The 16,938-nt window shown below is 42.4% G+C and overlaps 1 protein-coding gene across 2 annotated transcripts in view; it reads right to left on the bottom strand.

Annotated features, from left to right (window-relative positions):
- zswim5 (zinc finger, SWIM-type containing 5) overlaps positions 1 to 15,035 on the bottom strand; it is a 65,566-nt gene extending 50,531 nt beyond the window's left edge. For both annotated transcript variants that reach the window (XM_014999599.2, XM_014999600.2), the window contains exon 1: positions 14,210 to 15,035. In XM_014999599.2, the coding sequence (XP_014855085.2) occupies positions 14,210 to 14,738 (529 nt within the window). In that variant the 5' untranslated portion in view covers positions 14,739 to 15,035. The remainder of the gene's footprint in view (positions 1 to 14,209) is intronic.
- Between the last annotated feature and the right edge of the window lie 1,903 nt (positions 15,036 to 16,938).

Here is a 16,938-nt window from a genome sequence, read left to right as displayed (position 1 = left end):
CCATTTTGTTTTTTAATTTCTGTGCCGGGTTAGCCTGGCCATCGCCTTCTTACGCAATTACACTCATTTGTAATCTCCCTTTGTTTGGGTTTTCTCCCACTGAGTTGGATTGCTCGGTTAGAATTTCCTCCGGACCAATCAGCGAAGCGAACAGGAGATGTGATGATGATGTTGATTTTCTGCTGCATTTTAAAATTGTAGTCCGCAATGGCCGTGGAGGAAGTGAACAAAGCCATTCGGTCCGTGTTGGCCACTCTTCCAAATATTGATTTGACATTAACATCTATCTCATTTGGCTCTGTACTTCTCTCTTCGCAGTGGAGCATGGTTGTTCACAGTGGAGGCAATTTCCGGTAAGCTTCATAGCGCAACAACTTCCACATCACCGCCAAATGTCAGTGACCAGGTGAAAATTTAAAACTTCAACGGTATGCAATTTTTTCCTCTATAGCCAAGAGTCCAGACTCTCTGCACAAAGCAGAGCGTAGAACAAGGAGCTGGTTCTTACCAAGCTAATGCTAGGTATAGATTAATGAAAACATCGCTCAATTTTATGGCAATCAGGCCCCAATGGCTGATTGGTTGGTGGGAAACCAAACATCCAATCCTCTTCCCAATCAGTGAATGCACCGCAAGAGACGTCACACTGACAACACTCTTCAGTCCAGAAGTTGCTACTGAAGTAAGAACACTTCTTTAGCCATTTTCAATGTCTGTGAGCTTCAAATGAGGTCAAAGGTCAACAGAGTGTTGACCTTTGACCTCATTTTGACCTTTGACAGCACATTTCACATATTTGTTCTGTTTCTACTGACTACTGAATCCGCATAACCTCTCCCGTGTGGCAGACCTGCCTCCGCCATCTTTGTTTGGGTGCGAGGAGACTAAAGATGGCTGACTGTGTGAGTGGGGAAGCCAGAAGAGTGTGAGTGTGTGTGTGCGTGCGTGTGTGTGTGTGCGCGTGTGCACGAGCACATAAGAGGGTGAGAGGTCTCGGCCAGACTGATCCTCACGGCTGTTGACCACATTAATCATGTTGCTGTGAGAGAGAGGCTGAGTGTGTGTGGTGGGAGCTGGTCCCTTATGTCCCTGAGTGCATGTGTGTGTGCGTGTGGGTTGCTGCACTTGACTGCTCCTATCAATTCAATTTCATTTCTCCCTCAACTCCCCTCTTTTCTGCAGGCATCCCCCATCCCCCTACCACAGAGCTCCGTAGGCTCTCTTCCCTGTGTGTGTGATGGACTGCTGAGAGCCTAATGAGGTCCCTCCCACCCCTTTGGCTTTTGGTGACTGTGAAGTGTGTGTGTGTGTGTGTGTGTGTGTGTACGTAGGGGGAAGGGAGAGCCAGAGGTGACAGGTTGGTTATGTACTTCTTACATTTTGCCTCTCAGCTATCCTCTTTCCTCCCTCCTGTCACGTCTTCCTTACTTCACACATCCTCTCGCCCCACCCGCTCCCTCCAGTCCCTCACATCCTCCCCTCCGTCTCCTTTTGCTCCCTCTTCTCACCCATCCCATCCCATCTCCACCCCGTCCCTTTTTTTTTCATCCTCGCCTCCTGTTCTCCTATCCCTCTTCCCTCCGCAGTCATCTTACCATTCATTTGGCGGTGAGACGCCAGCCTAATGGGCCATAGCAGGCCTTCTCCACTAGAGAAACCACACAGAGTGCTGTTATTAGCAGCGAGGGAGAGGCAGGGAGGACGAGCAAAGGGGAAAAGGGACGCGAATCGTGGAAAACGCAGCACAACGCTGCGCCCTGAAATGAGAAACTGGAGATATTTGTTTCAAAGTTCATGATCCAATCCAATGAGATTAGCTGTGTCTCTACTGTACCAATTGTAGCCTTGATGGCTTCGGGAAGAAGAGGCCGTCAATAGAGCAGCGTGACCCGGCAGGCCTTCTTGGAACAGATAGGCGAGTCAGAATAAGTGGAAAGCCTACGCATCGCAGGAAATCCAAGAAAAATAAATTGTTGCGATCCGACCGATTTAAGGAGGTACAATCAAACATTCAATATGACTAAACAGCACTCAGGGAAAAAAAACCTCTCAATCGTACTTTGAACAAGCTGTTAAGAGCTCCAATATGTAGCTTTAGCAATAAATATTCATCTTAGTCTAATGATAAATCAGAATTGAAGACAAGGGGGAAAAAATTACTTTTTCTTTGTTAAAAATGCCAAAGGTAAACAAAAAAAAAAGAGATTTTTTTTTGACAGATATCTGTAACAATATGTCCAACGCAGGAGACAGGACAAGACAACAAATGATTTTATGGAAGTAAAACTACAATGTTTAAGGATTCACAGTGGCTTCATTTGGTTTTACATAACAGAGAACAAACCTCACAAATTACATCAGGGTGTAAAATGCTCCTGCTCAGGTTTAACCAGACAATACAGCACAGTTTTGACACTCCTCATACTCAAAGGTGGTTCAAGAGATAGAAAAGAGATTAAAATGTTTAGCTTACGTGTATTTTTTCTTTCTTCTTCTTTTTTTTTTACAAAATAGAAATATAGCAGTGTGGAATCACCCATTTCAAGTTTGATTAACACAAGTTCAAACTCAAAGAGTTTGCATGTTAGCCCTCTATAGCTTAGAGAAGCTAAGAAGCTATGAAACAGATGCTAACTCTTCGCCCTGCTAGCAGCTAAACGTTAGCCAGAGCCGACATTCTGTGTTTACACCACGTTTTTTGTGATTTTGTTACCAATTACCTACAGTCTTACAACGCAAATGATTTTTAAATACGGATGGAGGCTTATTTAAAGTTTATGTAACCAAGTTTATGTGATGTGAACAGTCAGAAGTCTGAATAAGCCCATTCTCTGAACATGAAATAGAAACTCAAGAACAACTTCCTTTTTGACTTCAAAATAAGAGTCTCAAACAAAAACACAGAGAGTTCAACTAAAAGCACACACACCTTTATGTTCCCCAGCCCATAATATTAGCTGAGTCTTACATTTACCAGACGAAACAACCAAGTAGCACTTCACAAGACAGACCTCGCTTTTGAGGAGGGCATGAGATCTGCGCTGCGCTCTCCGACTTCGGTATTTCTACTACTTGCTACTGTAGATACATCAAAACTGCTCGACTACGCGGCGGATAAATAAATGTAAAAATCCAGCTCAAGCTTCCCTTCCCCCGTCAACATAACTCTCCAAAAACGCTCGAGAAATATGAGCAACTCTGCACCTGTAACAGAAAGAACAGCAATACTTCAGGGCACAATAGAACATTAGCGGCTATTCAATGTGTGCCTATAGCAATTGACTGAGTCGTAATGACCACTTCCGTAAAGGAAAATGGGAATGGCTTAGACGTTTAAGGACATTTGATGATGGGGGGGAGGAGGGGCAAAAATAAAAAGTGCTCTGGTCACGTTTCAGTCTCACACAAAGGAGGACTTTGAATTATTCAGCCACACAGAACTACCAGGCCCATTTGCTAATGCACATTGACAGTCTGAATCACTATAATAGGCAACTTGGACTCCAATTGATATGATTATTCATACTTTTAGCACTAAGTGCTTCCTTTTAAACCTTTATTCACACATTTGGGGAGAGAGGATGGCAGAGGTGAATAGAGGCAAACAGCGCCAGAAAGAGAAGAACCTCCTCCACCTGGAAATTCACTTCACTTTGAGCGGTCCCCATTGGGGAATCTCACTTTTTTTTTTTACACTTGAATACAACATTAAATGTAACCACAATAAAAAAAAAAGCTACCTACATAATGACAGATTATTATTCTATAGCGAGAGAAAAATATTAATGTTTTGATGCATTTCTTGAGATCAAGCTCAAGTAAACGGTATGGAAATGGTTTCTAGTCCAGACATAATCCATATTTCACTCCTCATCAGTTTCGCTCTGTCGTGAAGGCCTCTCTCGGTGCTGCTCGGATTTAGAAAAGACTACAATGTGTTGCACACACTCGCTGCAACACACAGCCCCTGTGCGTATTCGTACAGACGGGGAACAAAAAGAGTGGCGACTATCTGTGCCTGAAATCTATGATCTGTGACTGGCCATTCGAATGCATTAAAGACATTAAAGCACCGAATTTACACCGGTCAGAGGAAAGACGGAAAGCATTAGCATATGGATCAACAACCAACCCGGATGGGCCGACACAAAGCGCAGCTTGCTCAGTGAGGACAGAAGGAACGTTCAGGTTCTAAAGCAAAGTTGGTGCTACAGTGCTACTGCTAACTGGACCATGTTATCACATTAAAATGGCAGCGGGTTTTTATAACGACATCCAAGATAAAGGAAGAAAGACTTCAAAATGAATAATTGGCAGTTCTGCAATCAGTTTCTGACACGTTAAAAAACTTCCACACCGCTGACATTTTCACTTGGTCCAGGTCTCAGATTAGGTACTTCGTGGAACGTCATGACATTCTGCTGTGTTTTATATGGTTTGTCATAGAAATCGGTGAATTATTCTGACGGAATGGCCGATGTCCAATATTAAATTTTACAACTAATATCAGCTGATACCGATACCATGCCGATAATATTATGCATTCCTAGATTCTATAGGTAACACCTGACTGGATGGGTGAGTTATATGGAAAACGACAGGAATTTAAGGGAACTTATCTTACATGCACATAAGTTTTCTGGGACCCTGGACTACTGAAGCCACACATTAGAACCCAAGGACTATGCACAGTGAAGATTAATACCTTACTTGAATTACGGTATTAATCTTTAAGTTGCCAATATCAAAGGCTTACAATATACAAAAATAGCATTTTGTAAAGTGTTTGGATGGATGTGATTCAGTTTGTACAAGTTACTCTACATTTGCAGTTAATTCCCAGAAATATCAAGGGAAGTTTTTTAAATTTTCTATATTTCTAAAAAAAAAAAAAAAAAGTTCAGCTCGTCTTCTCAGGTTCTGTTTGCTATAATGCTAGGCTAACATTTGCATGTTCCCTCCCCGTTTTGATGGGACTCGTATCAACTATAATATTTTATCAAGAAACTAAAACCACAGCTCAGACTGCTAAACATAAATAAAACTATTTTCTCTTCTTTTTAAATATTTAATTTCCAACTTTTAGACCATCTTAAAGCTCCCCTAGTGCGGACCAGGGTGTGCTTTCATATTTTAAGCTGTGCATAATGAAATCTGGCGTTTTAAAGTTTGCATTTCTTGTTCACATTGTTTTTTTTTTCCCTTCTGATCATATCATGTGTCGGCCTCTGCTTTAGTTGGGTTTTGCATTTCAAATGGCGCCCTCTTTCCCTGCACGTTTGCTAATTTTTCTTCTTTCCCACCAACATTTGTTAGGCAATCATAACCAAATTGGAGCATAATAGGCCGGTCTGAAAGCCTGTCCCCTTTCCAATCCGGCCTCTCTCAAAGACGCGAACCGAAGGCGTACAACAAACACGGTAAACACACACACTCACACACTCGAAAAGCTAATAAAAGACAGGTGTGGAGCAGCGCAATAACTGAACACAGGAGGCTGTCGGCTTCAAGAGCTAAAAGACCAAGGACGCCATTGATCTCTGCTGATAATTGCACAAACACAGGAGATAGGTAGGCCAAAGAAACATGAAAGGTGGTGTAAAACTGTATTTGTTTGCTCTGGGTTTGTCTTTCATACACACTTTGGGGAGAGAAAAGATGCTGAGCAAACTGTACCAGCGGCAGGAGGGGAAACGGCGCTTTTTTTCCTTTTTTTTCCCTTGCTGCAGCAAACAAGGTTGAGGCGGCAACTGTGGCTGAAACACCTGAGGTCAGGTTTTAACAAAAAGCACAAACAGCAGGGGGAAGCCTGCGTGTGGAAGAGGACGGATCGAGCCACACTGTATTAAGGCATAAAGTTCTTAGCGTCAAAAAGCCTAATTATATTGACTTCTCTGTAGTGACGGCAGTGGGAAGTGCGCGCGCCGTAAAAAAAGAAGTGAGTAAATGCAGGACGAACAAAGTTATCCAAGAGAAAACAAAACTAAGACGGGTGACTTCTGTTTTCTTCGCTGCTCTAAAGCGACGGCGTCCAAACTTTTTGTGCCATGAAGTGGCCAGAAGGATAACCAGAAGCCGTAAAACACAGAAGACCCCCATCTTGGAAAAACGTGCATCTTTTTGCAATGAGGTTAATTTTTACTTGCCCAGAAATAAACCAACAACCAAATTTGAAAAGAAAAAGCAAACAATGTAGTTTTAAGTACTAGTTGTTAAAGGAACAACACAGTTATTCATTCCACATTTTGTGGGCTAACTGTCTGATACCTACTCATGCAGGACAATTGTTTTGTCATTTAGCAGGGAACATTTTGACAAGTAATGATTTAAGGCCTTTAATATGTTTACATATTCTGTTCAAGAAAGTTTGGCGACAGGACTCCAATAATTACCTTTCAATTGAAAGTTGTCTCATTTTATTTTTGTTTAATCAGTGGTCAGATAAGTGTGCATAAAAACGAATTAAATGGAAGTAAGGTGTAATTTAAAGATAAAATTATTTGGACCTTTTTGACCACTCATAGTTGTAAATAATCAAAAATATTTAACAAGAGAAACACAACAATATGCTGGGTTTTCTCCAGAAAACTTGCTAAGTTAAGTTGACAGAAATTGTAAAATATTACTGGGTAGTTATGTTACTGGAAGACATTGTCAACAATCCCTAAACCTACAATAGAATCTAAAAAAACAAATATGCATCGCTTTTATTAAACATGATGCAAGAGGGAAGGGTGAAAAGTTGATCATCTTAAAAAAAAAAAAAAATAGAAGTGAATTACAAAAGCGAAATATACACAAAACAAAAGGAGAACCTGTTGAGCTTTTATTCCCCCACACCAGCACAAAAATATTCAAATTTCTGCTCTGATAAATCAAGGTTATGTCAAAACTTCAGTTTCACATCTTGGGAATTTCACCGTTTAACTGTCAGTAAAAATCAAATGGCAGCAACAATGAGAGTGAAAGGACTGCCTTTATGCTTTGTGTGTTTTGTGCGAGCGAATGTGGTCGATAAACAAAAATGTCGGATTAATGATTTTACATAATAAGGAAATTGTGCAGTCCCGAGTTTGTGTGCGTGCAGGTGCGGCCGCCGGTGAAGAGCTTAAAAAAAAAAATAATAAATAAATAAAATCAGCGCTTCCTCCTAATGGCCTCATCTCTCACAGGCCTCTGAGAGCTAATAAGAATGCAGGGATGATTTGTTTCACCGATTGCCTCTTTTTGAGCTCGGCCGGCGTGGAATTAATTACGCTGATTAAATATCCGTTCCCCCCACCTCCCCAACCCCAGTTCTGTGAGTCGGAGAGCAGCTGACCGGTAGAGTGTGGCTGAGAGCTAAGTGGGTAAAATGCAGACACTGACATGTTAGTGAACAAACAGGCTCTCCAGGAGAAATTCACCGTTTGGTACCGAGTTGCAGTTACAACAAGCGTGAGGCGTAAAGCTCTCGTCAATTCAAAGAGAGCACTTAAAAAGCGTTGAGCCCCTTTTTCTTGCTTTTGCAAATAAGTCAGGCTCAACAAAATGTGGATTTATACAAAAAAACACATTTAAAGTGAAAACTGATTTCTGACAAATGAAAATATTTTACATAAAATAAATGCTTGTATAACCAGGTCTGTCAGGTTGGGTCCTGCCACAAATTCTCTTTCAGACTAAAGTCTGGGCTTTGACTAGCCCACTCCAGAACATCCACCCTGTCGACTGCAAATGGAGGATTCCCCTATATTTTGCTGCATTCGTTTTACCTTCTACCTTTACAAACCTTTCGGGGCCTGCTGACGAGAAGCATCCCGGCACCATGATACCACCACCACCAGGCTTCACAGTGGGGGACGGTGTCTTGTCTGATGGCCAGAATGCTCAATTTGTGTCTCATCAAAAAAATAAAATAAGGCCAAGGAGTCTCCCACATGCCTTTTGGTAAACTCATCTGAGTTGCTGAAGCATGCAACTCCTTCATCGTAGTCATGGTGACCTGGCCTCTTTCTTGCGCAGTCACTAGGTTAGTAAAAACGGAGTGATTATATTCTTTCCATTTCCAGATGATGGATTTAAGTCAACTCCAGTGGATGTTCAGTACCTTAAGAGATGTTTTTTGTATCCATCTCCTGACTTATGCTCAGAGTGCTCCTTTGTCTTTTATGCTTTAACAGTAGCCAGAAATTAACCAGTGAATGACCCTTAAACACACAGGCGTCTTTACACTCCACCCACATGAGACATACTGCACTCAGGTGATCTCCATTTCACCAAGTGTGAGACTACAAGCACCAGTTGGCTGGACCTTTATCAAATTAGGCCAGGCACTGCAAATTTATCAGCATTACACATTTTGATTTGTCTTTTTTTTTTTGTAGAAATAAGTTTTCACTTGCTTCATAGGTCCATATTATTGCAGCTTCATATTTCTCAGATACAAGATTTGTCCCAGAATATGCGTCAAGAACAAGAGGTCCCAGATGAAGACGGCAAGAACAAAATATGTCATGTTGTGCTGGTACGAATCTAAATTGTTGTATACATTTGTCCAGTTGGGGAAATCTATGATTTGTGGGGGAAATCATCTGCATGTTGAGGCTGAAAGCTCAGCTATGGATCAAAAGCTCAAATGCTTGAAGGTATTCAAAACTTAGAAACTTCTCTTGGCTGTTGACACTGATGTTACATTATAAGAGACTGAAGATTTCATCTGATTTTATTGTAATATAAGCAACTCTTTTAAAGAAAACTAAGAAAAAAAATCAATTTTTGGCTTAAATTATTAAAAATAATGCATGAACATGAAGACGACCGAAGGCGAGGTTTGGCGGATGGGAAATCAAAACGTTCTGAATCCTCCAGGCAGCGCTTTGTCAACTTTAAACTGAAGTTACTCACCGTTACCCAGAAGCGCATGAGCCAACATCCCGACAGTGTGGAAACACTGCCGAGTTGCAGCCGGCAACCGCTTGACCTCAGAGTCATGACTGATTATTCCCAGCTTCCTCCTGTTAAAAAAACCACTATGAAGATTTCAACCAGAAGGCAGAAACACGGAGGGAACCTCTTAAAAAGGCGGCATTCGAACAAACTAACAAGCCTCAAGGACGCCGTCTGATCCAAGTTTGAGTGGTTAGTGATGCCGAGTAGGCGAAGCAAACGTCAAGAGACGAGCAGATACTAAAACTACATAAATACAGACACACAAATTTTGTAAGAAGAGACAAAGTTTGCAAAGCTGAGATGAGAAGTAAGCAGTGTTAGCGGATTCAGGAGTGGAGACTCCAGAAAGGAGGAATGATGGGAGATGAGGCAACCGAGGATGAGCTCTCTGCCTTCGGTCTGGGTCTAGTCACAAGATGCTCTTAAAAAAAAAAAAAAAAAAAAAAAAAAAAAAGAAAACCAAAGGGTAGACGAACACCAGAAGTTCTGCAAACGAGGAAGCCCGCGGCCATCCTGCCAGGATATTATTGCATCCCGGCAAATGCTGGCAAGACAGGCCGGCTCTCCAAAACCTTCATCAAACCGAAAAATAAAACGTAGAAAAGAAAAAAACTTCTATCTTTTTAACGAATGTTTATCAGTGAACAATAACCTCGACCTTTTAAGGGTTGGAGACGGTTCTGTGAGCGTCTTTTTGCACTTTGCAACTTCAGCGTCTAGGCATTACACCTCACTACGTCGGAGTCACCGAGGTTTCAGAAAGCGTCAGAAGACACCCGGAACAGCATTAACGTCTGAGACGGCGACAAGCGCGTACACCCGATGACCCCCGACGCGCTCCCCCCACTATCCCCCTGTCTGTCTGTGAACAAGGGGTTTTTCTACAGCTGGGTAACAAAGCATGACCCAATAATCCTAACGCTTGACTCAAAGCTGAGGAACCCCCTGCAGCCCCACCCTCACGCCAGTTATATCCCTTCCTCCTGCTCTCTGAGGACTTTATAAGGGCTCTGGTAAAGGGGAGGAGATGGGGTTAGGGGGGACTGTGGATATTATGTGTGTGTGTGTGTGTGTGTGTGTGCGTGCATTTGTGTGTGACAAAAACAATCACGCTTTGCTTTGATTATTCTAATTATGACTTGGGGGTAGGAGTGGATTATTAAGAACACATGGGCCAATGAGTCGCTGATGGGCTTACGTTCCTCCGATCCGTCTCTATCGCGGCTGAAAGAGGCCGACTTATGGAGACCTTTGCCCGGAATGTGGGCGAGGGTGGAGGGCAGCAATAAGAAACATGCTCAGCCAAATCATTTCTGTACGGCTGACGCATACAAAGACGCCTTTGATGATAAAGACGCGCTTATGTGACTCATTTTGATTTCATTATTACTCATCTGGGCTGAGGTGCCGACTTTAAAAGCCAACAGAGTTGAGCTGCTGGAGACAACCGAGCGGCTAACCGCCATCCCCAGAGTTTGTTTTAAGTGCTACATCTGTTTTTTTTTTGTTTCTTTTTTTTTTGTGAAACCTGCTAAAGAAAAAAAATAATCTAAACACACTGTAGAATCTGGCTGGAGGCTCCGCAGTTCTGAGAAACCGGAGCAAAAGGCTAGTCAAAAGATGAGCATGGGTTTGCAGGGAACTGGAGCTCCTGCTTTGCTTGTGATAGCTGTGAGGAGCAGCAAAAAAATAACCAGGTGAACCCATGATAGACAACCCTGTGGGCTCCTGAGAGGGAAATCAAGACGGGTCAAAATCTTCCGCAAACATATCGGACGTCTAGTTTAAAATGGAGCCATGTCTGCATCAATAAAGAAGCAAACCATTAGCTTTAAACGGATGAATATCCGTCTCCTTCGGTGTGTTTTCTTTCTCGTATGTCATCATCCAGCCACTTTCACAGCAAAGAATATTTCCCAAACACCCTAAAAGCTACACAAACCCTAACAATTAATAATAATTCCCTATCCACTTGTTACAACCTTATCGCTTCAATTTGTACCTGTAAAACAAACTGTTTTTACATGAATGCACTTGAATTAACATCTGATATATCAGAAATCTTAACATTTCAAATTCATTTTCATCATTGTTTACTACTTTCTGAACACTGCGCTATATTTCCATTCATTTTGGTCCTTGTTTTGACCAGCTGACGTGTGAAATCTTCCAAACAAACCTCAGATGACTGACGTTCCTCCAACAGGTGCATATCACTTATTGGGAGTCAGAATATTTTCCAGAAGTAAACTTCGGGTAGAGTATGGAAAATGACAATAATTGTCAGTCAAAGCGAGTACGAAACATCTTCATGTTGGATGTCAAGTATCCGCTGGCACACCATTTCTTTTCATACTCAAAAAAGCTGGGTGCAAAATGACCAAAAACGCCAAACGATCCAAATGACCGCCAGCTGATATGATGACTGTATTGCTCTGAGAACGAGACTTCCCTCCATTGAAATGGAATCTTGTGCTTTCTCGGCTGAAGCGCCCTCAGACGTTTGATTTAAAGCCATGAAAAATGGTTAATTGGTGGAGTGAGCAGCCTGCTTTGTCAGACCAAAATAAACTAAAACAAACATTGTGCAAACGTTGCACGCCATGTTACGCTAACCATCAGCACTTCCCACCTTCATGTCACATACAGACAGACTGCAAAACCTACACTGAAAAGAGCAAACCTTCAGTTGTGGTCTGGGAATGAGATGATCTCATTCTCACAGTTCTACATCTAAACCAATTTGGATAACATGATTTAACCTTTTTTTTTTTTAAATAAAAACACAAAAAGCAACAATTACTCCTGCTGCAGCTAAACAAAGCTATTACAGTAACAATAAAATATCACATCTGTTATTGGTATTTTCATCTCAAGCAGAAATAGCAAAATTTTAAATGTTTTAGTAGTAAATTAAACTGCTTATTTTGCTAAATCAAGTCACTTTTTTCCAGTATGCTGCCAGTGGAGCTACACAACAACAAGCTAGCTTTTCAGGTAGCAACCCTGCAGGCCGCTTCTTAACAGATGTTTCTTGTAGCTTACCTACTCTAGTTTAAAAGAAAAAGAACGAGCTATGGCTTTTCTTAAGTACCAACACAGTTTACTGTCTAATTGTAACAAGCAAAAAAAGAAAAAGAAAAAAAATGGCTAAAAACAAGTGAAAACGTTGCCCTCGCAAGTGAGGAGAAACTGAATGAGCCTCGTTTCAGCCAGCTGACAGACCAACAGCTAGGAGAGGGGAAACTCTGCATTACTCCATAATGCTAACATGCTAACACTTTACTGACGTTAAGCTGAAAGTATCTCCGTCTATATTTAACTTGCTGCTTCTACTACACCTAAATTTCCCTACTGTGTTACTGGAATGATATCTCTAGGTTATGTGTTACATAACCTAAGTTTTATTTATTATTATTATTTTGTGTGTGTGTGGTTTGAGAATTGGTAACATTTTAAATAACTGGGGGGGGGGAACCCTAACATTTCACTAGTTATTTGCTGATAGAAACAATTAAAATATCAAAAATCATCAGGAGAGCGGATATCATTTTGATGTAGAGCTTTTTGATGTAGATTCGTCCAAGCTGCCTCACCTGCTTCAGGCACAGGAAGTGGTTATGTAAGCAATTAACTATGGGCAACCTTAGCTTTGCTCCACTCCAAACTCTTGCACAACACTGGAAAGGATCAAACTTGCAATAACTAACGAGATCAAGCCAGACCACATTCCAAAACAAACCTCGAGTTAATATTCTTAAGTCGCTGTTTCGTATTCCCCTATTCCCCCCGCCCTTATGGGGCTGAAATCAATGAGCATCTATGAGATGCAATTAGATCCAGCATTTGTGGAGAGAAGGCAGCGGGTACAGTTTAAAGCTTTGCTCCCCCCTCCCCTCCTCTTGATACCTCAGAGCAACATGAAACCCCCAGAAAAGCTCCAGCGGCTCTCTCACCATATGGCCAGAGCAGAAGAAGAAGAAGAAGAAGAAGGGGGAGCTAAAAGAAAATCCTCCTGGTAACCATATGAAGACTGTTTTTGACTATCCGTCGGTTTCATGCCACCAATTTCCCTGATGTCTGGGGTTTCAGTTGTTGCTGAGCATGAAGAAGAGGTGGAGGGGGAGAGAGGAAGGAGCTGAAGCTTTGCGGAATGGCCCTTTGTTTGAAAGCAGCCTCTCTCTCTCTCTCTCTCTCTCTCTCTCTCTCTGCAGCGCTGGAAATGCGAGACGCTTATCGATCATTTCAACTGGAAAGCCTTTGTGCTGCGCGCGGCTCGGAGCGCTGCGGGCGAGCGCACCGATTAGCAAATATAGATGTAACACCGCAACAACTAGGTTAACTTTAATTATACCATCAGAATAACTTCCAATGATAACGGTGGCGGTGTTTTTTTTTTGTTGTTGTTGTTGTTTGTTTGTTTTGTGACGTGCAGGCGACGAAGCGCTCTTTGTCCATCCAGCAAATAAGCAAAAACCGAAGAAAAAAAAATCTGAGGGGGGATTTGTTTTTTTTTCTCGGATTAATCCTGGATTAATCATAATAAGGGGGACCCGATAACCGCCTTTGTTTCCACCCTAAGCTACTCTCAACCGAAGTTGAGCTGAGAAAAAGTAATTTGCGAAACAACAGAAAAAAATAATAAAAAAATAAAGCCCCGACGCTCTTACGTCGGTTGCTTTTGTATCCGCGTCTGTCAGCTCTCCTCCTCCTCCCTCTCCCCTCCGCCTCCTCCTCCTCATTGCCGGGGTTACGGCTCCGGACAGCTCCGGTCGAGGACACCCAAAGAGGAAGAGAGTCGAAAAAAGAACACCTTCCGCTACTGGAAAAGCAAGCCCCTTTAACGTCATTAAAAAAAACCCAGCAAAAGTGGACAAAACCCACCAAAGTGAACAGGATACCTACAGGATATAAAGGTAGCCTACAATAGGAAGCCCCTTTAATTTTTAAACAGCAGCTGGTCGGCTAAGCTAGCGAACAGCAGTATCTTCGTTTCATTTTCCCCACTCTTGGCCAGTGTTAGCTCAAACTTCGGCCATAGTTGTCTCCTTTTATGTCTGCTAAGCGTGAACCATAACACGAAGCATGTGTGGTCCGAAACGCGTTCAAAGTTGACGCTTTGCATACTTTCTGCGATAGCGGAAAAACTTCCATCAATCATCCCCTGACAAGATCCAGCAGCAGCGGCAGGAACTCGGAAACACTCCTCGGTTTGTGTGCCAGCAAATGTTTTTTGTTTTGTTTTGTTTTTTTGTTAAATACTTTATACTCCACTTACCGACTTGCAAAACATTTTCCACACAGCCGGTTTCCAGCAGCCTGATCCCCCGTCGGAAAGGGAGTCCGTCTCCCGTGCCCACTACTCCGGCTGCCCCCACGGCAGCCGCTGCACCAGCGGTAGATCCTGCGCCGCCACCGGCGTTTGTAGCTCCGGACCCCGTCCCCCCACTTCCAGCGGCGGCCACCGACGGACCTTCCTCGCCGGCCGCCCTGCACTGAAACGAAGAGTACATGCATATCTCCTTTTCGTTGCGTGGGAAAGACCAGTAGACGATACGGCGCTGGACGGGCTCCGGAATCCGCTCGAAGCGCTCCTCCACTCTCTCAAAGGCCCACTTTTCCGCTACCGCTTTAGCGGCGCAGTCCAAGAGAGACTCCGGGGAGCGATACCGGGAGCCGGGCGAGCCGCTGCCGTGGCCCGGCCCCGGCCCGGGACCTCTGGGTGCGGGGCGGAGGCAGGGTCGCTTGCTTGCTGGCGGTAAGGAGAGGGGAGGATGAGGCGGTTGTTCTCTGCGTCCTTCCGCCATGGTGAGCCGATCTACACTGACGAGACGGACGGTGTGCGGACACCGCGCAGGAAGCCGAAACACACGCTCTCAAACGGCACACACACACTGAGCGATTCACTGTACAACCAAGCAGGGTTTTCAGGGGGACTTCCGATCGCAGCCTTCAAAATAAAACAAAGATTCAGTTTCTATCCAGAAAAAAGTGTTTCTTTTACATGTTGTCACGTAAACAACCAAAAACTTTAAAGTATTTCAATGAGATTTTATGTGATTGGCAAAGACAAAGTAACATAAGTTGTAAATAAATACATTCTTTGAGAAGTTTTGCGGATTTAGACACATAGTATATTCACGGTTCCTTGCAAAAATAGCCCAAGTTCTGTCAAAGAGAACGGCGACATTAGGAAACTCATTTAGGTTAGTTTGTTTAGGGTCACTGTCTCGTCTTAGCTCTTGTTTTTTTCGTGGATACTCTTGCATATTTAGTTCCGTCCAGGGCCGGCACAAGCCTTTTTGGGGGATCCTACGCAGATTTTAATTTGGGGTCCCTCTCGTACTAACATGTCATTCCTAGGCTAGACTATGCTTGTATGATATTGATATTAGTGTTTGTGATTAGCTTACACTGCAAAAACACAAAATCTTAAGTATTTTTAGTCTTTTAGTGCTAATACCTTATGACACTTGAAATAAGACAAAACCAAACTACAAGTAATCTTTAGCAAGACATAGGAGCTTGTTTTAAGTCAATATTTCCTTACAAAAATACTATTTACAGTAGCAGATCACTTCACTTATATTATGGGAAAATAGTAGCAAACAAGCAAAGATGCTCCAATTAATTAGCATTTTGAAATGCAGAGCAGTACTTGCTGTAAGTGTGGCATATTCATTGAACTACTTGAAAGTAACATCTGCAGACAAACACTGAACTTACAGTAAACAAGTGAAAAAGTGTAATATCTTTTGTTTTTACATTTTGTAACAGAAAGTGTAGACGGTGTAAATCTATCACTACAAATACAAGCAAATGACACTGTTGCTGCCATTTGCTAGTGGTGGTGGTGGGGCCCTAAGCAGATGCTTAACTAGCATGTATGCCTGGGGCCAGCTCTGTTTCCGTCCATCTGTCCTCACTGAATAAAACTCTCCCCGAAGCATGACGCTGCCTCCGCCTTGTTTCACTGTGGGGACAGTCTAATATCAGTTTTACAACTCGCATACATTTTTATTTTTCACATATGTGTCAAAAGGTTCAATTCTAGTCTTCCAAAAAAACCTGCTGTCTCACCCTACATAAGCTCAAACTCACTGGAAACAAGACTTGCGTTCGTAAGAAACGTTAAAACACGTTGAGCATCGTGCTAAATGCTCTCCTTGTGTTGCTGAGTTAAAAAAGTTTAGATTTAAATTGAACATGTACACATCTAATTTCACCCAAAGCTCTGGTTTCCACAGCGGAACAGAAACCACATTTCTTAGAGAGAAACACATAATTTTTGACCACAGGTTTTCTCTAGAAAAAAAAAAACAACAACTTCAGTGTCCCCCATAATTATCCCATTCCTGTTTAAGACAGATATCTCTGAATATTTTTTACGTATTACTTTTTATCTTTTATTTTAAAATGCTAATGTCTGTATTTCCTGTCCTCCTGCCTTCATGCCTGTGGCTTAATTGTACTGAACAGACAGAGAGAAAGAGAGAGAAAGAGAGAGAGACTGGGGCTGTGTGGACTGGAGGGAGGTTAAGAATGATGCTTGACACTGACCAATACAATAACAAACCTCTTTATACTCCAATCAGCGTCTCGTCTCGTACACGCCATGTAAACTCAGATGTTTCCCCCAGACCCCCCTGTTTTTTGTCCTTTTTTTTCGTTTGTTTTTTTAACGGCAATAGCTTTTGGAGAGAAGAATCACACAATGCGCTAAAACCAGTAATAATTTCACTGGATTCCCCCCCGTAAAACATGCCTCATAGCGAGAGTCTGCAGCTCTCGTGTTTAAAATATATAATGATAAAAAAAAAATTTTTTAAAAAAACTCTCACTTATCTCCTCTTTTGTCGTTCTTGGCACAAGCAAAAGCACTCATGGGCAGTTTCTCCTCATCAATGACAAAGTTATTGTTTTGCTAATTTGATTCACACCATTATGTGGCCTATAAATATCAATTACACCAACTCAGCAAATACGCATTGTCTTGAATGGCGGCAG

This window comes from Poecilia mexicana, unplaced genomic scaffold (assembly GCF_051168715.1).
Source record: "Poecilia mexicana isolate PSO_F unplaced genomic scaffold, ASM5116871v1 scaffold_17, whole genome shotgun sequence".
NCBI classification, from domain to species: Eukaryota; Metazoa; Chordata; class Actinopteri; order Cyprinodontiformes; family Poeciliidae; genus Poecilia; species Poecilia mexicana.
The sequence above is the reverse complement of the archived record's forward strand: the minus strand, read 5'-3'. Positions and strand labels throughout refer to the sequence as shown.